The 22,238-nt window shown below is 42.1% G+C and overlaps 1 protein-coding gene across 1 annotated transcript in view; it reads left to right on the top strand.

The window, feature by feature from the left end:
- The window catches only part of IL1RAPL1 (interleukin 1 receptor accessory protein like 1), a 679,666-nt gene that overhangs the window by 359,894 nt on the left and 297,534 nt on the right, over positions 1–22,238 (top strand). Inside the window, exon 3 of the mRNA XM_064151980.1 lies at positions 12,114–12,393. Within this exon, the coding sequence (XP_064008050.1) occupies positions 12,114–12,393 (280 nt within the window). The remainder of the gene's footprint in view (positions 1–12,113; positions 12,394–22,238) is intronic.

The following is a 22,238-nucleotide window of genomic DNA, read 5'->3' as shown; positions in this document are numbered from 1 at the left end:
GCAGTGTGCCCAGATGGCCAAGAGAGCCAATGGCATCCTGGCCTGGATCAGGAGCAGTGTGGCCAGTAGGACAAGGGAGGTTATTCTGCCCCTGTACTCAGCACTGCTCAGGCCACACCTGGAGTGCTGTGTCCAGTTCTGGGCCCCTCAATTCAAGAGAGATGTTGAGGTGCTGAAATGTGTCCAGAGAAAGGCAACAAAGCTGGTGAGGGGCCTGGAACACAAACCCTATGAGGAGAGGCTGAGGGAGCTGGGGGTGTGCAGCCTGCAGAAGAAGAGGCTCAGGGGTGACCTCATTGCTGCCTACAGCTACCTGAAGGGAGGCTGTAGCCAGGTGGAGGTTGATCTCTTCTGCCCGGCAACCAGCAACAGAACATAGGGTAACAGTCTCAGGTGAGGTAGTGAGGTCACCATCCTTGGAGGTGTTCAAACAAAGCCTGGCTGTGGCATTTAGTGCCATGGTCTAGTTGACTGGCTAGGACTGGGTGCTAGGTTGGACTGGATGATCTTGGAGGTCTCTTCCAACCTGGTTGATTCTATGATTCTATGTCCCAAGCAAATATTTTCTTTAGAGGTTTGATGATAAATTGTGTTAGTGTTGCACATACGTGGAAGCTTTTTTCTTTCAGTTTTGTGGAAGCATACAGGATGTTTGGGTTTGGTTGTTTGGTTGTTTTTTGTTTGTTTTGCTTTGTTTAATTTGATTTTGTTTTCCTCTCGTCTGTTACAGTGCACTTCTGTTAGTCATCAAATAGCAGTGTTTTTTATATAAAAGCAGATCTGCTTCAGTTAACAAATTCCAGTCTGACAATGGCTAAAGCTTTTCTTTCTGTCAGTTTGTATTTTATAATTATTATGGCACTGGGTGCTCTACTGTGTGCTAGTGGAAAGCTTCAGAGTAATGTTATGAACTGATGTTTCCATTGAGCCATTCATGTAGAACTTTCTAAAGGCCTTTTAAGATTAAAAGGGAATGCAAAACAGAAGGAAAATATCTCCTGTTCTGAACCATGCACACAAAGTAGTAACACATCTGTTACCTATGTATGTTTTTTGCAATTTGTTAAGCTATGTATCATACAACACAGAGCAGACATTGCTGCTAAAATGGACAACTCTTTTAGAGTAAACTACTGTATGCTGTTCTGGAGCCCCCAACAAAAGAAGGACATCTTCTCCAGAGGAGGCTACGAAGATGGTCAGAGAGCTGGAGCAGCTCTGCTATGAGGACAGGCTATGAGAGTTGGGGCTCTTCAGTCTGGAGAAGAGAAGGTTTCAAGGAGACCTTGTAGAGGCCTTTCAGCATCTGAAGGGGGCCTACAGGAGGGATGGGGAGAGACTGTTTACAAGGTCTTGTAATGACAGGACAAGGAGTAATGGGTTTGAACTGGCAGAGGGGAGATTTAAACTAGATGTTAGGAAAAAAGTTCTTTACAGTGAGGATGGTAAAACACTGGAACAGGTTTCCCAGGGAGCTTGTGGTTGCTCCCTCTCTGGAGGTGTTCAAGGCCAGGTTGGGTGAGGCTTTGAGTGACCTGTTCTAGTGGGAGGTGTCCCTGCCTATGGCAGGGAGGGGGTGGTGGTAGAACTAGATGATCTTTGTGGTCCCTTCCAACCTAAACCATTCTGTGGTTCTATGATTCTATGTGTCACCTGATGAAGAGATGGTTACATGGAGGGTATGTCTTGTGTTATTTTTCCCATCTCTAATCATTATTTACTCCTGTCTGTGATAAGGCAATGCAGACTCTAGTCTGATCTAGCCTGCAGAACAACACTTTCATCTCACAGTGCAATGCTACCCCTGCCAGGCCACACATTGCTGCCATGACAGCCCTAACCAGGCCATAAAGCAGCTGCCCTTCAAAGAATCGTAGAATCATGCTAAGATGATTTCCACAGGACCCTTCCAGCCCCTACCATTTTGCAACTATATGATGTTTAATTAATTTGGGTCAAACCATAGATTTCTTTTTCCATTTCTCAGCTTTCTTTTTCCATTCCTTCTCCTTCTGTGGGTTAGTGCATTTGCCAAGATTCACCCACTACCAAATCTACCACTTTCAAAAATACTCTCATGTGAAACTGGGACAATTGCAATTTTTAGGAGCAATTTTCTTTAATAAATGATGGTTTCTAAAATACTTTTTTTCTATCTCTCTCAGATGTCATAGAATCATAGAATGTCAGGGGCTGGAAGAGACCTCGAAAGGTCATCTGGTCCAGCCCCCTGCCAGAGTAGGATCACCTAGAGTAGATCACACTGGAACACATCCTGATGGTTCTTTTTTTTCCCTCTACTAGCACCCCCTCATACTAACCACTACACACTTCTAGATAAAAATATGCAATTTTCTAAGCCTACAACATAATTTTTGGCAAGTTTTCAATTAAACTGAAAATGCTCTCCTAAACAGAAGTACACCAAAGCAATCTGCACACCTGTAATAGCAGTCTTAGTGCAGAAAGACGCTTAGAATCATAGAATCATAGAATCAACCAGGTTGGAAGAGAACTCCAAGATCATCCAGTCCAACCTAGCACCCAGCCCTAATCCAATCAACTAGACCATGGCACTAAGTGCCTCATCCAGTCTTTTCTTGAAGACCCCCAGGGACGGTGCCTCCACCACCTCCCTGGGCAGCCCATTCCAATGGGAAATCACTCTCTCTGTGAAGAACTTCTTCCTAACATCCAGCCTATACCTACCCTGGCACAACTTGAGACTGTGTCCCCTTGTTCTATTGCTGGTTGCCTGGGAGAAGAGGCCACCCCCCACCTGGCTACAATGTCCCTTCAGGTAGTTGTAGACAGTAATGAGATCACCCCTGAGCCTCCTCTTCTCCAGGCTAAACAGGCCCAGCTCCCTCAACCTCTCCTCATAGGGTTTGTGCTCCAGGCCCCTCACCAGCTTTGTTGCCCTTCTCTGGACATGTTCCAGCACCTCAACATCTCTCTTGAATTGACGAGCCCAGAACTGGACACAGCACTCCAGGTGTGGTCTGACCAGTGCTGAGTACAGGGGAAGAATAACCTCCCTTGTCCTACTGGCCACACTGTTCCTGATGCAAGCCAGGATGCCATTGGCTCTCTTGGCCACCTGGGCACACTGCTGCCTCATCTTCAGCTTACTGTCTATCAGTACCCCCAGGTCCCTTTCCTCCTGGCTGCTCTCCAGCCACTCAGTCCCCAGCCTATAGTGCTGCTTTGGGTTGTTGTGGCCAAAGTGCAGAACCCTGCACTTGGCCTTGTTAAATCTCATCCCATTGGCCTCTGCCCACCCATCTTAATAATGTATAAAATATACTTGACTTAATCATTAGCAATAATGATAAATCCATTTTTTCCATGCTTACAATTTTTGTAGTCTCTTGAAACAACAAAATTTAAGTTGTCTGAGAACAGAGCTGACTGCCCTTATCGCCATGGTGTGTTGCCTTTCTACTCTCTGCTTCTTCGTTCCTGTTGGAATTTGGTTTTATACTAAATAAATGGATACACAACCCAAAAATAGATAATCTTCACATTTCTTCATAATGAGAACACACACTAGAACACTGTGTGATATGTTGCTTAGAGCTAATTGGCTCCTGCACTGTAATGAGCGTGCTAGAAAGAAGAAAATGAAGTCTTGTTTTGTTTTTCATGTTCATGTTTTGTTTTGGATGCTAGCTAGTCTAGGCAATAAACAACCAGGGTAAAAAAGATGCTATACAAAAAAGGCTGTGATTTTGAAGGAAAAAATTATGCTGAGAAAATTGTTTTAAATTAAGCAATCTTGTGTCTTAGGAGTCACTTGATGAACTGTTGAGAAGTTGTTTTGGGAACAACTACTTAAAGGATAGTTGAGTTTGATTTCTTGACAGATTATGCCTGTACTTCTCCACCCTACCCAAAACTCTTAGTTGCACTGCTACAATATTTTTTGTTTGGTTTCTCTACCCATCATGCTTAGTCTACTCTATCATATTATTTCTTCACTCACTAGTACTCTCCTTGAGAGATTCCCAGCATTAGGAACAAGACCTGGTGATTTCTCCCTCTTGTACCTATTTTTCAAAGTTGAGAAATTCAGAAAGCCACTTCTTTGTCAGATTTGGTTGTAAACAGTGTGTTAAAAAAAAAAAAAAAAAAACCAAAACTGAAGTAGCTGACAAATAAATAGAGGGCTCACTGACATTCCATTAACTTCTCTGTAAGAAATTACATGGAGTGTGCCTTGAGCACACAAGTCTAGTTGAGAGGCATCCCTGCCCGTGGTGGGGAAGATGGAATCATAGAATCATAGAATCGACCAGGTTGGAAGAGACCTCCAAGATCATCCAGTCCAACCTAGCACTCAGTCCTGTCCAATCAACTAGACCATGGAATCAAATGCCTCAGACAGTCTTTATTTTTTTATCACTTCCAGGGCAAGCGACTCCACCACCTCCCTGGGCAGCTCATTCCAATGCCAATCACTCTCTCTGTGAAGAACTTCCCCCTAACATTCAGCCTAGACCTCTGCCAGCACAAATTGGAGTAGATAATCTCTAACATCCCTTTCAATCTAAGACATTATGTGATTCTATGACACTGTGAACAAAACATCAAACACAGAAAAGCAGGAAAAAAATAAACTGTTAATCTGTATTAATTATTAAGTACAATATATTTAGACTAATTTACTGTAACTGTTAGAAAAAAAAAAGTTTTAGGAGATGTCCTGGGTTTGGCTAGGATAGAGTTAAGGTTTTTTGTTTGCTGGGGCCTTTTGTTAGTTTATTTTTTAATTCACAAGGAGCTGGGAGGGGCCACAATATGAGGTATTCAATACCATACTGATGTCATGGCCACGATATAAGGGAAGAGCTGTCTGGGGCAGGCATGGGTGCTTTGAGCAGGATACTGTGGTGGTGGTGGGTCAAGAGTCAGAAGTCAGGCAGCTGGGCCAGGCCATCAAAGTCAGTGCTGCGGTTTGTATCTCTCACTGTATGTACTATTCCTTTAGTGTTACTCTTCTCCCTGATTCTCACTATATCCTTGTGCTGTTCTATCAAAATTTCTTTATCTCAGCCTGCAGGGTTTTGCCTTTTTCTCCCAGTTCTCCTTCCTATCCCATTTAGAGGGAGGGGCAATTGTATGAGTGGCTGGCTGGACTCAAACCACAAGAGAACTATGTTCAGCCATAGAGCCTAAATTGTGTGTTCAAGAAAAGACTGCATGAGGCACCTAGTGCCATGGTCTGGTTGACTGGATAGGGCTGGGTGCTAGGTTGGACTGGATGATCTTGGAGGTCTCTTCCAACCTGGTTGATTCTATGATTCTATGAAATTTCCACCAACTGGAAGACTTCTGTTAACTGTGAAGCTTATACATTGAAATGAAGCTTTTGAATGAAGCCAAACAGTGGACCCAGGAACTTTATTTTTTATCTTTCTTTTCAGCATTGAATTTAGCCTTGAGAATGATACACATAGTTCTGAAAAATAAAGGGAAAGATCTTCTGCATAATGTTAAATATTCTGTGTGCTGAGTCCTACCAGCAGATATAGCCTGCAAGAAGCTTGTTTATCCCACTCAAATTTATCTCATTATTAGGACAGTGATGTAGTGTGGTTTATTTCATACCCTGGAATCACTCAAGGAAACAACTGAGAGAATGATATTCATCCTGGCCCCTGTGTTGTGCTATTATGAGCAGCAAGAACTGGCAGCATATTAAAATATAGATCCGGACTACAACTCTTCATTTGAAGGCAGTTCTGAAATTTCAAAGCTGTTGAATTATTCAAGTATTTTCCAATTTATAAAATAAAAGATGATTGATTGCTCGATGGTGTGATGGTAGAAATAAACCCACTGAAAATTCAAGAGGATTTTTCCCCCCACAGTTGTTTTGAAACAGAATAAAGGTAGATGTTGACTGTGTGTCTGTAGCAGTTACTACTAAGAAGGGAAGCACTAGATATTTTCTTTGGTCAGTGTCCTACTTATACACAAAGAAAAGGAAGAAAATCCTGTCAGAATAAAAACAGACCACAGTCAGAGTACAGAACTGAATAGAAATCCTTCAATGTATTGAATGCGCATTAAGCCTTTGCTCTCTTCTGTCCCTGTTTATGAAGTGTTCAGCATGCAAATATGTAACATTTTTTTCTAAAGTGCCAGTGTCAACAGCAAAATCTCAGCACTTCTCTGAATGTAACAGGCATTATGAATGTAATTAGTCTTTTGGTCTTTGGAAATGTATCATTACATGCTTCAAGGAATGTGGAAATCAGGGTTTTAATGAGGTTTCTGATACATCCAAGTTCTCACAGTATCACAGTATCATCAGGGTTGGAAGAGACCTCACAGATCATCAAGTCCAACCCTTTACCACAGAGCTCAAGGCTAGACCATGGCACCAAGTGCCACGTCCAATCCTGCCTTGAACAGCTCCAGGGACGGCGACACCAGTCTCCTAGACTGAAAAATGCATGCCTGTTCTTTATAGCAATGCGGAGTGTACAAGAAAATGTCAGTTGCAGTGCACACATGCTGGCACCTGTCTGACTGTTCACAGTAATGCCACTTTTAAGGACATGACAGACTATTTTTCTTTTCCATTATTTGGTTTTAAGCCCAGGTTTATACTCCTCAATTACAATGCAATAGGAGCATTTTAAGCACAGGCAGGCAGTCATCTCCTGAAACATTACTGTTGCCACAAAACATCACAGAAAGATGTCTGTGTCTTATGAGGGGAATGATGAATTTCTATTTCATCTGTCAAAATTGCATTAGCACCTTCTCACAGATGAAGGCATATTGCCTGAGCACTAGTGTGAAGTATTTCCTGAATGATTTTTAAGATATTAAAGCTTCCAGCTGTAATAAGGTTAATACAGTTCTAAGCGACTTGGGTGTCAGTGTTGGCAGTGTTTAACTGGTATAACATTTCTGCAAGCAGGAAAAGAAGCACTCTCACGTTCACTTTGAAAACCTACATTGAGAAGAGGATATATCTTTTCATAAGCTTATCACTGGGTTTAACTGCAATAACTCACAGAATTACAGTTTTTGAGGTTGGAGGGAACTACTGGAGGTCATCTTCAATGCCTGCTCCAGCAGGTCACCTAGAAATGGTTGTCCAAGCAATGTGTTTGGCTGTCTTTCGAAAGTGTCCAAGAATGGAGACTTCACAACCTAGGAAACCTGTACCAACCCTCAGTAAAATAAGTGTTTCCTCCTGTTCCAAAACAGCCTTCTGTGTTTCAGTTTGTGTCCATTGTCTCTAGTCCTATCATTGGGCACTAGCAGAGCCTGCCTGTGTCCTCTTTGCACCCTCTCTTCAGGTAATTTATATTCATTAATAAAATTCCCCCTCAGCCTTTTTTTTTTCCAGGCTAAACAGTTTCAGCTCTAAGCTAGTGCTCACAGGAGAGATTCTATAGTCCCTTAATTACATCTGTGGCCTTCTGTTGGACTCTCTCCAGTCTGTCCATGTGTCTCTTGTGTTGAGAGACCTAGAACTGGGCACACTACTCTGGATATGTCCTTAAGAGTGCTGAGTAGAGAGGGAGGATCACTTCCCCCAGCCTATTGGTAATACTTTGATTAAAGCTGTTGAGTAAAGCTGCTACATTTTCTTCTTCTTTTTTAACCTTTCTGCAAGGACACAACACAATTTCATGTTCAAATTTGTGTCCACCAGGACCAGAGTTCTTTTTCTGCCAAGTGGCTTCTAGTTGAGTGTCCTCCAGCACATGCTGGTGAATGAAGTTGTTAATTGTCTCCCAAAGATTTTGCAGTTCTCCTTGTTGAATTTCATGCGGTGCCTGTCAGCCTACTTCCCCATCTTGTTGGGGACCCTCAGAATGGCAGTATGATCCAGTGGCAAATCAGCCACTCCTTTTAAGTTTGTGTCATCAACAAGTAGGTCCACTCTACTCCTTCATCCAGACCATTACTTGCAGGAGAAATTCACAGTCCACACTTCAGATCCAGTGAGAAGGCTTATTCTAGCAATCTGAGGGTTTATATATCTTTATCACAGCAGGTACAGGGAAGCAACAGACAGTCTGCAATAATAATTGGCATAAACAGAAAGCCTTCTCCCACATTCTAAAAGACAGATAGCCTTCCTCCACATGGCCAAAACCAGAAAAGGAGGCCAGGTGTTAGAGCGGATGTTAGAGGAATCAAAGCCTTTCTAATGCCTTGATTCATTACTTACAAACTGCCCCCTGTCCTCCTTTTCATTTTTCTCTCTCAGTGCTGTCTCTGAAGAATAAGGCAGCGAAACTTCATCTGAATCAATTCTCACAATTGCTGAAGATGTTAAACAAGACTAGACCCAGTATTGACCTCTGAAGCACACCACTAGATAAAACATACTAACCCCTGGTATTATGAGCATGCTAATAGCCATTTTTGCTTGAGTTTAAATTCTCTTAAGCTACCTGGTGGGACATATTGATGTGGTTAGTGCCAAGAAATGATCAAAAAGTTCAGTAGATAATTACCTGAAATGTAACATTGATTGTCCATTGTGATATTAAGTCTTAATGTGAAAGTTTAGACAATTCTAGGTATTCAGGTGCTTTTTTTTGATTCCCTTGCTATAGAAACACCACCCAATTTATATATTTGTAATAACTATATCCCAGAGCATTAATGCAAATACAGTGTCTACACAGGCAAATTATTGGTGGCATTCTCCTTAAAAGCTCCAACTAAGCTTTGATTGGTAGCTCTCAAGAATGTGGTTTTGTCTGGTGTTTATTTTTCACGTGAAGACTGGATGAGGCACTTAGTGCCATGGTCTAGTTGACTGGATAGGGCTGGGGGATAGGTTGGACTGGATGAGCTTAGAGGTCTCTTCCAACCTGGTTGATTCTATGATTCTATGAATCTACAATACCTGCTAGCATGCTTGCTTAAGCCTGCTAAACTGCACAGCAGGTGATCTTCAGCACTCTTATATGAGGAATAGGAAGCTGAAATAAAGTGAAGGGTATCTGCTCTGCCTCACTAACCTTTCATTCAATATGAAAGCTTGAAACAGAGTTGGTGTTATTCTGCAGTATGTTTTCCTGGAATCATCAAGCCTAATGAACTGGGATCCATTAGAGCTGAATATCCTGAGAGAGAAAAGATGACTAATATTATAAGCCAAACTGTGCTGACTTAATTAAGCAGTTCAAGGCAATATTACAATTTGATAATAAAGTATGATGAAGAAACTATTACCTGGTAACTTATATAATGGAATTAACACTGCTTAGAGATGCCTGTCAATTCATTTTTGGCAAGAGGATTTAAAACCAGAGAGAAAGAAAATCAGATCAGAGAGAGAATGCTCTTTCAGAAAGATAAAAACTGAAATGATCAAAGATGTAAATGAATTCTGAAATAAATGGAAGTTAGTTTCTGAAGTTCTATGTGGAAGTTAATAGCACAGCAGCCTTGTCTCCATTCACTTAAATTTCCACAGCAATGTTGCTGTTTTACTGATTTTTAGTGACTGTTTTACAGGAAAATTAGAACAGGGACATATTATTGTCTCTTCCTGCTCCTGAATGTAAATGCAGAGGAGACAATCCAGAGATATCCAAATTATTTCCCTGTGTGGATTCTATTCACAATGCAAATTGATTCTAACACTTTTATTCTTTTTTTGCTGCCATCTTTCAAGGTGTTATTGACTTAGGTTATTACTTATGCTGTGATGTCTGGAGATGTTTGTGTCTTTCTTATTTTGCTATGTGTAATAAGTACAGTGGTATTATCCAGATGTAAATCTCAAAATTCACTACCTGGCATACTGTGCTCCCAAATAAGAGATGAAAGCATTGCCCATGTTTAAAGTGTTAATGCAGCTGTACCTTGCACAGCAGCTTGAATTTTCCATCCAAGCCAGTAGTCAGCCAACTCTAGGGTGAGGAGCATCTGGTGTGACTTTAGCTTTGTGAATGTATTCACAAATATTTCACAGAATTACATTATTGTCAGGGCTGGAAGGAACCCTAAGGATCATCTAACTCCAACCCTATGCCACGGGCAGGGGCACTTTCCACCAGACCATGCTGCCCAGAGCCACGTCCAGCCTGTCCTTAAAAAGCACCTAAGGATGGGGCTTCCACCACCTCTTTGGGCAACCTGTTCCAGTGTCGTGCCACCCTCATGGTGAAGAACTTCTTCCTAATGTCTAATCTAAATCTCCTCTCCTCTGGTTTGGGTCCATTCCCCTTAGTCCTATCACTACCTGACATGCTAAAAGAACCCTCACCAGCTTTCTCGTAGGCCCCCTTCAGCTACTGGAAGGCCACATTAAGGTCTCCTTGAAGTCTTCTCTTCTCCAGACTGAACAACTCCAAGTTTCTCAGCTTGTCCTCATAGGACAAGTGTTTTGTGATATTCTAAGCTATCTACCTGTCCAAACTATATTAAAATTATGAATATTTACTCACAAAATACTAACCTTGGACTCCTGGAGATGAATTATAGTTTCCAGACAGTACTCAAACATTTGAAGGGAGTTCTGTTGGTGTCTCAATATCCATTGAGGTTTCAAGATCTTCCCAGGCTCTAACAGGGTGCTAGGAGAGAGGTAGATTATCTCTGACCTGATCCTGGTTCCTATTGGACTCTAGAATTGGCACAGAGGTTTGCAGAGATGCAGGCAGGATGGCTTGCAGATGTGCAGAGATCATGATGTCGGTGGCACATTGTGAGGCACTCAGTGCCTTTGCCTGCTAAATTTGAAGCACAGTAAGTTTCCAGGTAGTCAAAGCTTGTACTTCAAAGCCAGGCTGGACTGAGGCAGGGCAGAACACACCGCTTGCAACTAAGCTCTGCCCGAGCGTAATGACTCCTTTGTCCACAGAGATTCGCCAATCAGAATGGCACTTTGCCAAAACTGACCACAGAATCACAGAATCAACCAGGTTGGAAGGGACCTCCAAGCTCATCCAGTCCAACCTAGCACCCAGTCCAACCTAGCACCCAACCCAATCCAGTCAACTAGACCATGGCACTAAGTGCCTCATCCAGGCTTTTCTTGAACACCTACGTGGATGGCAACTCCACCACCTCCTTGGGCAGCCCATTCCAATGCCAATCACTCTCTCTGGGAAGAACTTCCTCCTAACATCCAGCCTATACTGGTGAAACCAAGGCTTGCTTTGGGCAAGACACTCACAAATGCATAAACACCTCTGGGTACCTGTTTATCACTTTAAGAGGAGACATAAATGGCTCAAGCCTTTGCTCTCCTTCTGCCCTTGCATCATCCATCAGCAGATGGGTGCCAGCCAGGCCATGTTTTAGGCCTATTTGCCTTCCACAACACTTCTGTGACTCAGTAATTCTTACCTTTACATAGGTACCCTAAAGATACTTGAGTGATGCAATTCACAGTATCATAGTATCCACACAGTATCACCAAGGTTGGAAGAGACCTCATAGATCATCAAGTCCAACCCTTTACCACAGAGCTCAAGGCTAGACCATGGCACCAAGTGCCACGTCCAATCCTGCCTTGAACAGCTCCAGGGACGGCGACTCCACCACCTCCCCGGGCAGCCCATTCCAGTGTCCAATGACTCTCTCAGTGAAGAACTTTCTCCTCACCTCCAGCCTAAATCTGCCATGGCGCAGCCTGAGGCTGTGTCCTCTCGTTCTGGTGCTGGCCACCTGAGAGAAGAGAGTAACCTCCTCCTAGCCACAACCACCCTTCAGGTAGTTGTAGACAGCAATAAGGTCACCCCTGAGCCTCCTCTTCTCCAGGCTAACCAATCCCAGCTCCCTCAGCCTCTCCTCATAGGGCTGTGCTCAAGGCCTCTCCCCAGCCTCGTCGCCCTTCTCTGGACACGCAATTGTGACTTGAGTACCACATGAGCTCTGTGTTGCACTAAGTTCACTGCAGTGCTTTATAAATGCACAACTGCTCAGCTATCTCTGAAATTGCCCACACCACACATAGGCAATTCCATGACATTAACAGAGTGAAAATGCAGTTAATTTTTCAGAGACCAAAAGAATGCTGCTGATCATTCAAAGACCTCTAACACAGCATAGGTTGCTGTGTGATTAGTGCTCTCTGAAGCCTTTGATAACCTCTTTTTTGTCTTCTTCTTCTCTTTTAGCTGATGGATGCACTGACTGGTCTGTGGATTACAAGAAATATCAAGTTCTAGTGGGAGAACCTGTTCGTATAAAATGTGCACTCTTTTATGGATATATCAGAGCTAATTACTCACTAGCCCAAAGTGCTGGACTTAGTTTGATGTGGTACAAAAGCTCTGGACCTGGAGATTTTGAAGAACCTATAGCTTTTGACGGGACTAGAATGAGCAAAGAAGAAGACTCCATTTGGTTCCGACCAACGGTGGTACAAGACAGCGGGCTCTATGCATGTGTCATAAGGTACTGTATTTTAATATATGCATTTTAATTAATCAGATATGGGATAAGGCTCTTCATAGTGAAACTTCTGTGTCAGAAGAAATGTTTTCTGAGTGTGTTATTTTTAAACTCTCCTCCTGGCATTCCCTTCCCTGAAGTGATTCATGTTTAAGTAGAAACTACCACTGAGTGCCTTACTTTTTAAATTGGTGTTTTTTCCATACATTTAGGTCATTTATAGCACAATCTAAAATATACAAGGTGGGTAGAACTGGAAGTATAAGTCATATATTCCCACTTCTGACTCTGCTCTCATAAAATCGCTGCCCTAGAGCAAAAAGTTTCTTTTTCACATTTAGATTTAATTGTATATGTTTTTTATTAAATAGTTTAATTTCATTAACTTAAAGTTCAGGGTTTTTTTACCTGAAAATGTTGCTATTTTATGAAAAGTAGTTGCCTCAAGGAAAATGGAAGGTGAAATATCAGCATTTTCACATCTGCCTTAACCAGATGATAGAGTCTGGGAGAGCCAGATACATTCCAAAGTCATTTAACCTTCTGATATATCAGGCTTTGTCACCATATAGTGGAGCAGATTCCACTTCCTGCTTTCTAAAACAGATGTTAGGCTTCTTTCTGTGTTTTAAAATAATTTGCACTGAGATATTGCTTTCAGTCTTTTAGAGTCAAAAAGATAATCCAGGCATTTTCATATTGTCTCTCAGCCTTTTCCTAGGTTTTCAGTAGATGTGAAGTAATGCAAAATAAGACTTTGTACATGGAAAGTACAGAGAGAAGTCACTGAATCATTGAAAGGACTGAAGCACTTGGTTAGTGCAGTAAAACAGATAAGGCATTGTTCCTGTGTGATGGTTTGGGAGTTACCTGGCCCCCACACACTTAAGAAAATCACCCAGACTAGACTCAGAGGGATGGAAATTAAGGAATTAAGCTCTATTTACAGTTTTGCACAGTATACAAGCAGATATACACAAATATATACAGTTATGTACAAATTAAAAGCAACACAGAAGCACAGTACCCCTCCAGGAAACAAAGTCCCCAGGAGGGCTCCTGACCCAATCTCCCTTCCCTCTCCCTCTTTCTTTCTCATCAGAAATAATTAAATCAGCCCATTTGTATCTCACATGATAATTCTGGAGATCTGAGGTTAGATGTCAAAAACAGACAAATTGGTTAGAGGAAAAAGGGGTTGGGTTGAATAGAGAGTTAAAGGCAGAATCGGCCAGAGACCAGACTGCCAGAAAGAAGGCACAGCCTGAAGTGAGAGCTGAGCAGTGTGTGTGTGAAGTGCCTGTCTCATCTATATTTTGTCTGGCTGTGTTTCTCAGCAGAAGAATGGTGATATAGGGCACATGTTGTTCTTCTTCTTTCTATTCACAGCTAAGGATTTAATTTCTCTAAGTAAAATATTTCAGTTCAACTCAAACCTGATGTCCTGATACTCATACACAGCAGTGCGCTCTTGTGGCCAGAAAGACCAGTGCCATTCTGGGGTGTATTAGAAGAGCTGTGTCTAGTGGGTCAAGAGAAGTTCTCCTCCACCTCTACTCTGCTCTGGCAAGGCCTCATCTCAAATACTGTGTCCAGTTCAGAGTCCCTCATCTCAAGAAGGATCTCAGGGAACTGCTTGAGAGAGTCCAGTGCAGAAACACAAAAATTATTAATGGAGTGGAAGATCTTCCTTACAAAAAGAGACTGAAGGAGCTGGAGCTCTTTAGTTTGGAAAGAGGGAGATTCAGGGGTCACCTCATTCATGTTTATAAAGATGTAAAGGCTGAGTTTCAGGAAGATAGAGCCAGGCTCTGCTCGGTGGTGCCCAATGCCAGGACATCGGGCAATGGGTGGAAGTTGAGGTATAGGAAGGTTCATGTAGATATGAGGAGGAATTTCTTCACTGGTGACAGAACACTGAAACAGGCTGCCCAGGGGGGTTGTGGAATCTCCCTCTCTGGGGGTTTTCAAGACGCACCTGGATGCATTCCTGTGTGACCTGGTCTAGGTGATCCTGTTCTGGCAGAGGGGCTGGACTGGATGATCTTTTGAGGTCCCTTCCAGCCTCTAACATCCTGTGATTCTGTGATAAAGATGTCTAATGTCTCCTGAGGACATTTAATGTTTCCCTGATTTTGAGTTGTTGGGTTTTTTTTGTTTGTTTGTTTGATTGTTTGTTTTGGTTTGGTTTTGGTTTGTGTGTGTGTGTGTGTGCTTGTTTATTTGTTTGAATTTGCTTGTTTGGGTTTTTGGATTGGTTTGGTTTTTTGGTGGGGGGATAGCAGCATACATGGCACAGGAAATGCTGTCTGGGTTCTGCACGGTGAAGATCACTACCAGATGATATGTTTTCAAAAGCAGTTGTCCTTGGAGCTCTTGACATAACCTATGAGACATTTTGTCTCACATCATTTGTTTAATAGCATTTTCAGCATGGTACTTCTTCTTCTAAGGGTGGTTTTCTTTAAAGAAAAACACAAAACCCTACACATTAAGCTACTTAAGGAGGATACTTAATTATGTCAAGATTAGTGTTGTTTGTTTTTTTCAGATAAGTAAGAGTAGCCATGAAAATAGAAATAGCTTTGACAATTATTCCGTAGTGCTGCTTAAAATTCCATAAATAATCTTCTCTAGTTAGATAAAGAAAACATTTAGATAAAGAAAACTTTAAATATCTGATATTTGCACAGTAACTGTAGATAAATGCTCAATTTAGATAATCAGACATAACTTTTAAAGATGTATATTGTGTCAAGCTGTATTCATTCTTTTTCTAATTGGATTACTTTTTAATGTGGGAGTAGATGAGGACATGTCCTAATCTGCTTTCCACTACACACTGTTTTCCTACTTTTCAGAATCTGTCCATGTGGATTTATGATAGATATTAAAAATACATAGAATAGAATCATAGAATCAGTCAGGGTTGGAAGGGACCACAAGGAGCATCTAGTTTCAGCCCCCCTGCCATGAGCAGGAACACCCTACCCTACATCAGGCTGGCCAAAGCCTCATTCAGCCTGGCCTTAAACACCTCCAGGGATAGGACCTCAACCACCTCCATGAGCAACCCATTCCAAGCTCTCACCACTCTCATGCTGAACAACTTCCTCCTCACATCCAGTCTGGACTTACCCACCTCCAGCTTTGCTCCATTCCCCCCAGTTCTGCCATTCTCTAATATCCTGAAAAGTCCCTCCCCAGCTTTTTAGTAGGCCCCCTTCAGATACTGAAAGGCCAGAGTGAGGTCACCTCAGAGCCTCCTCTTCTCCAGACTGAACAGCCCCAACTCTTTCAGTCTATCCTCATAGGAGAGGTGCTGCAGCCCTCTGCTCCTCCTTGTGGCCATTCTCTGGACACGCTCCAGCACATCCACATCCTTCTTGTAATGGAAGCTTCAGAACACAGCTAATTAGTTTGTGATTTGAGATTAGATTGCAATTCTGGGTACTCTTAGGAACAGTTTCAAATCCTTTTACCTTAAGGACACCAACTGGAATAAGCAAGTAGAATCATAGAATCATAGAATCAACCAGGTTGGAAGAGACCACCAAGATCAGCCAGTCGAACCTAGCACCCAGCCCTAACCAATCAACTAGACCATGGCACTAAGTGCCTCAGCCAGGCTTTGCTTGAAGACCCCCAGGGACGGTGCCTCCACCACCTCCCTGGGCAGCCCATTCCAATGCCAATCACTCTCTCTGTGAAGAACTTCTTCCTAACATCCAGCCTATACCTACCCTGGCACAACTTGAGACTGTGTCCCCTTGTTCTATTGCTGGTTGCCTGGGAGAAGAGGCCACCCCCCACCTGGCTACAATGTCCCTTCAGGTAGTTGTAGACAGTAATAAGATCACCCCTGAGCCTCCTCTTCTCCAGGCTAAGTGTTGGTTAAAGACTTGATACTAAGAGTCTGTGTTTCAGTTTTAATTTCTTTGGATGGAACCTTTCAAATGTATGATGATGTTGGTTATTTGTAGAAGACCAAATTTCAGTTTAAGAGGAATTAAGAAGAATATATTATTTTATGGGGGTTTTTTTGTGCCTACAGTAAAAAGTTACTTTTAGATAGTTTCAAATGCCTGTTTAGGATCAAATTTGAAAGTTAATACTTTCTGTTGACAAGTTAAACATATATTTGATCTTTTAATCTGAAACAAAAAAAAATAGTTGGCAATAAAATGGTTCAGTTTTTCTCAGAATCACAGAATTATTGAAGCTGGAAAATACCTCTGATATCATCAAGTCCAGCCTATCGATTAATATCATCACATGGGCTAGATCATCTCATTAAGTACCACATCCAATCCAGTATAGGCTGGATGTTAGGAGGAAGTTCTTCACAGAGAGAGTGATTGGCATTGGAATGGGCTGCCCAGGGAGGTGGTGGAGTCACCGTCCCTGGAGGTGTTCAAGAAAAGCCTGGATGAGGCACTTAGTGCCATGGTCTAGTTGACTGGATAGGGCTGGGTGCTAGGTTGGACTGGATGATCTTGGAGGTCTCTTCCAACCTGGTTGATTCTATGATTCTATGATTTCCTTAAATGTCTCCAGGGACAGTGAATCCACCACCTCCCTGGGCAGTCCATTCCAGTGTCTAATTACCCTTTCCATGAGGAAGTGCTTCTTAACATCCAAACTAAACCTCTCCTGGAGCAGCATCAAGCTATACCCTCTCATCTTGTCACAACTTGTCTGGGAGAAGAACCTGACCTCCACCTTACTGCAACTTCTCTTCATTATCCCTATTCCCATATTCATTCATTATTCCCATTATTCCATAACTCTTATACTTTCAGCTTCTTAGACTATTCAGTGATGAGAAAAAATAGATTTATATATAAAGGAAAGAATAAAAAAAGTATGAGAGGCTGAATTGATGCCATCTGGAAAAATTATGTACTCTCTCTGTATTTCCAAAGTTATTACCACAGAAGTATCTAGAAAAAGCTCTCACAGCAAATAGCTGCCTGCTGCTCTTTACTGCTCTTCAGTCTCATCACTGAAATCATAAGACTCAAAGCCACTGTCACTTTATGCTTGGATGCTGGTGAAACACTACAGAAACTGCAGAAAGAACAAGAGCTGTAATTTCTTTCAAGGAGCAAAGTGAAAATTGCAGGGATTTAGAATTATTTTTTTCCTTATAGATCTGAGGGTTTTTTTTTTTCCTTTATTTTAATAAGGGCTTTAAATGCTTTTAGAATGATGTTTATAAGCTATTCAACTTTTGAAGACCTAAATGAAAAGCTCGGTTAATAGCCTTAAAATTACCCAGTTGTAAACATGTTCAGTGTAATGCTTGCAGAATGTGGGTAGGAGAGCTCAGAGAAGAGTTATTCCTGTGAGGTAATGAGGGCAGGCAGTAAAGGGTTAAAAAGAGATATGCTCTGAATAAATATCTCTGCCTAGGTTTTATTTCAAAGTTAATTGGGGGGGTGGAGCAGCCCAATACTTGATGTTTTCTTTTCTGAGAAACCCTTTCCACGCAGTTCTGTAACTTTTCTACCTCTGCCACCTATGTAGAAGAGAAATAAAGCTATGGCAAGGGATGTGTAGAGAATAACATGCTGGAATAGAGAGCAACATCGAGATGCTTGAGCGTGTCCAGAGAAGGGCGACGAGGCTGGGGAGAGGCCTTGAGCACAGCCCTACGAGGAGAGGCTGAGGGAGCTGGGATTGGTTAGCCTGGAGAAGAGGAGGCTCAGGGGAGACCTTATTGCTGTCTACAACTACTTGAGGGGAGATTGTGGCCAGGAGGAGGTTGCTCTCTTCTCTCAGGTGGCCAGCACCAGAATGAGAGGACACAGGCTCAGGCTACACCAGGGGAAATTTAGGCTGGAGGTGAGGAGAAAGTTCTTCACTGAGAGAGTCATTGGACACTGGAATGGGCTGCCCGGGGAGGTGGTGGAGTCGCCGTCCCTGGAGCTGTTCAAGGCAGGATTGGACGTGGCACTTGGTGCCATGGTCTAGCCTTGAGCTCTGTGGTAAAGGGTTGGACTTGATGATCTATGAGGTCTCTTCCAACCCTGATGATACTGTGATACTGTGGAATAGACTGTTTGGCACTATGTGAAACACATGGAAAGGGTAGTTATGGAACAAACAGTTCCATAGTAGCTACATTATGGTCTAGTTGATTGGACAGGGCTAGGTGCTAGGTTGGACTGGATGATCTTGGAATTCTCTTCCAACCTGGTTGATTCTATGATTCTAGTAGAGTTTCACTGAGCAGAAATCTTCACATTTCAGTGAAATTAATCTAGGGATAGCAGTGATGGCTGGCTCTTTTTCCTTTAGAAAAATAAGGAGCTACCTTCAGCCTTGTTCTCACCTTTCTTATCCCTGTACTTTATCCCATGGGAATCTGTCTGCCATAAAGGAATTGAGAAAATCAAGACTGAGGCTTATAATCATAGATTCATATAACCATAGAATCATAGCATCAACCAGGTTGGAAGAGACCTCCAACATCACCCAGCCCTGACCAGTCAACTAGCCCATGGCACTAAGTGCCTCATCCAGTCTTTTCTTCAACACCTCCAGGGACAGTGACTCCACCACCTCCCTGATCAGCCCATTCCAGTGGCAAATCACTCTCATTGCTGCACTCCCATAGCTGCAGAAAAGAAGATAGGTAAAAACAGCTTTCATCTTACTATGGTTAATGTAAGAACTATGAGCTTTTCATTCATGCCCAGAAACTTTCACACTACTATCTCCAATAAAGGCCCATCCTTACATCAGCTCAGGTCAATGGGGCCCAAAAGGAAGTATGGACTGTGATATATTTGTGCTGGAATGAGTTGTATTGCAAAAGATGAAATAGGTTTTTATGGCACATTTAGCCAGAGTTTTTGCATTGGCATGTCATAGAGTTATGGAGTCGTAGAATGGTGTGAGTTGGTACCCAAAGCACTGGACCTCACATCTGGACTTTTTGAACAGCAGAGAGCTTACACAGACGCACTTCTCAAGCCTGTCAACGTCTCCCTGGGTGGCATCCCTTCCCTCTAGAGTACCAACCGCTCTGGCAACTCCGACAGTCTCTAGAAGTGGTGTGCAAGGTCTGGAGAACATTTCTCACACACAGGTGATGGACTTGCTTTGATTCCCTCCTTTGTAGTGGTTTGGTTTGCAGAGAGCAGAGAAAGCAATTTATTCTGCCTCCATTATACGTACACCCATTTGTAAGCTTGTCTGGGTTTTAACAAGGTCGCTTTCCTTAGGTAGATGTAAGGGATCACAGAGCTGAAGTGTCTTAAACTGAATTCCAAACTAAATGAACTTTGTTTGTATATTCATGTGGCATACATAGAAATCCACTGACTAGTGTAAAAATTAAGGGATACATCTCTGTACTCAGTGCTGTGTCATGAGACTGACACCACAGATTTTTCAAACAGATTTAGCATTTTAATGTGAGAACCTAATGTGACTGAATTAATTCATACTCTAAATTCTGCTGAAATGCAAATCCAAACCAGCAGTTGAGACTCCCAAAATTTATCAGCTCACTTAAAAGCTATCAGTTCCACAAACAGATCTATTTCTTGTAATTAGATTGACATTTGCAGGGTTTCTACACTGTGATGGTTTGGGTGTAGCCTGCTCCCCTACTCTTGTGAAATCACTCAGACTAGATTCAGCTGAGCTGAAAATTAGAATGAAGCTTTATATTTACAGCTTAGCACAATGTACAAGCAGGTATTTACAATCTATACAGCTACAGACAGACAGACAAGTTAAAAAGTAATACAGAAACACAGCAGCCCTCCCAGGTGCCTGAGTCCCCAGAAGGGGCTCCCAACCACCCTTCCACCTCCTGTCCACTCCTCTACCTTATCCCAGACTTTGCCTTATGTTCAAGGTGAGTTTGGAAGATCGGCCAGGGGAGTTTGGAAGCAGACAGATTAGTTACACAGACAGCAAGTTAGGGAGAGAAGGGAGGCAACCAGAGCCAGAGAGCAGTTCTGTTATCTATATTTGTGTTCTTGTTTTTATACATCTCAGCAAGCCTATAAGTGCAGTAGACATCACCATTGTTTCCTTTTCACAGCCTATCATCTAGTTCTTCTTGCCAAAATATTCTAACTAGCTTCAGAGTAGCACATACACAAATCAATAATTCTTGAGAAAAGGGAAAGAAAAGCAGCAGAGATTCTTTAGTCAGACTCCAAGAAGCATCAAATGTTAGATGATCTGTGATGAAATCTCACATGAGTTTTACAGAATGGTTGAATCAGAAGAGGATGTGTGTGCTATAACCCAGAAAAGTTACAAGCAGAGATGAGACTGAAGAGAATCTCCTACTGACTACTTTCTGATGCTGCTGTGTTAAGAAGTAAAGAAAGTGCCATGTTTTCAAGATGTCTTTGGAACAAATCAGCCTGCTTTTTCTTCCAACAGCCATTAGAATAATTCTCCCAAACCAAGAGTGATCTGAAGCACCCCTAGCAGTATTCAGTTCTTCCTTTATGATCTTTGTTCTCACCCTTACTTCTCTTTCTTCTCCATCCACAAATTAGAGGAAGGCACCCAATATTACCCAACATTAGTTTTAGTAGCATCCATTCTCAAACGACCATGTCCACTAAGGTGTGTATGGATATCTGACCCAAGGAGTTAATGATCTCATGAGAAAGGCAGCAGTTGGTGACCATGGAAGGAACTGAAGGAGAAAAGCAACAGAGGGTCATTTACACAGCTTGTATGTTAATGAAATGTTGCCTTAGAAATGTAGGGTGTGAGGGTAAGCAAGTTGGTTACTGAGTCTGGCAATGTCAAATAGCAGGTTTTCTGTAGATGTATCGTTACACATGAACCAGTAGTGTAGTGTGGAGAGGGCAGTGCACTTGGAGAAGTTGTGTGAGACCTCAAAGTGACTTGGTGTGCAAGAAGTAATAATGAGATCTCATAACACCTAAGTAATATTGATTCAAAGGATGTTTCTCATTCTATAAAGTCATAGTTCAGGTGTAAGCATAAGATAAAGATTCATGTTTGCAGTGCTTGTATGTCATAATTTCTCATCCTATCAGTTCCAGTGGTGACTGTAGAATAACTAAAGTGTTATTCTCTAAATGTATCCAGAGCTGATAGTAGTCTGAAACCAGTGAATCTAACTTTTCTTTTAATGTCTCCAAGACATAAATCTTCCGAGTGGACTTAGTAAGTAAAAATTTGTTTTAACACTGAAAATAACATTGTGCAACTATTCCCACTACAGAGAAGAATAAATGACATTTGCCTATCTAATGCTTGCTTAGAGCTACCATCTGTCAAAGTCTGTGAATGCTAATTTCAAAAGTGAGATGACAAGAAAAGTGGCTGAAAAGATGATCAAAGGTCAAGACTATCTGTAATCTTAATTTGACCTTTTAAAACATGAAGCATTAGGATATAGCCTTTGGGTGATAACTTTGGCCTTTGTTTAGAGAATTAATCAAGACTAGACAGGCAGAGGAGTCCTGTGTTCACTTATTGCAAGAGTTAGTGTGTGCATGTTAATACACATGCAAATGAGCTCACACAGGTAGGTACCCATGGATGTACAACACATGTGCATATTAAACCAAAGCAAGAGAATTAAGGGCAAGAAGGGATGGTCTGAATACAATTAATGAGGACATGTTTGAAGAACTCATTTAGTTTTTGGATGTCAGAGACTTGCATTAATATATCAGATGAAGCTCAACAAGGACAAGTGCAGAGTCCTGCATCTGAGCAGGAATAATAAACTCCACCAGTACAGACTGGGAGGTGATTTGCTGGAAAGCAGTCCTGTGGAGAGGGACCTGGGGGTCCTGGTGGATAACAAGTTAACCATGGCACAGCAATGTGCC

This window comes from Pogoniulus pusillus, chromosome 12 (assembly GCF_015220805.1).
Source record: "Pogoniulus pusillus isolate bPogPus1 chromosome 12, bPogPus1.pri, whole genome shotgun sequence".
In the NCBI taxonomy this organism is placed as follows: Eukaryota; Metazoa; Chordata; class Aves; order Piciformes; family Lybiidae; genus Pogoniulus; species Pogoniulus pusillus.
This window is presented reverse-complemented; position numbering and strand designations above follow the sequence as displayed.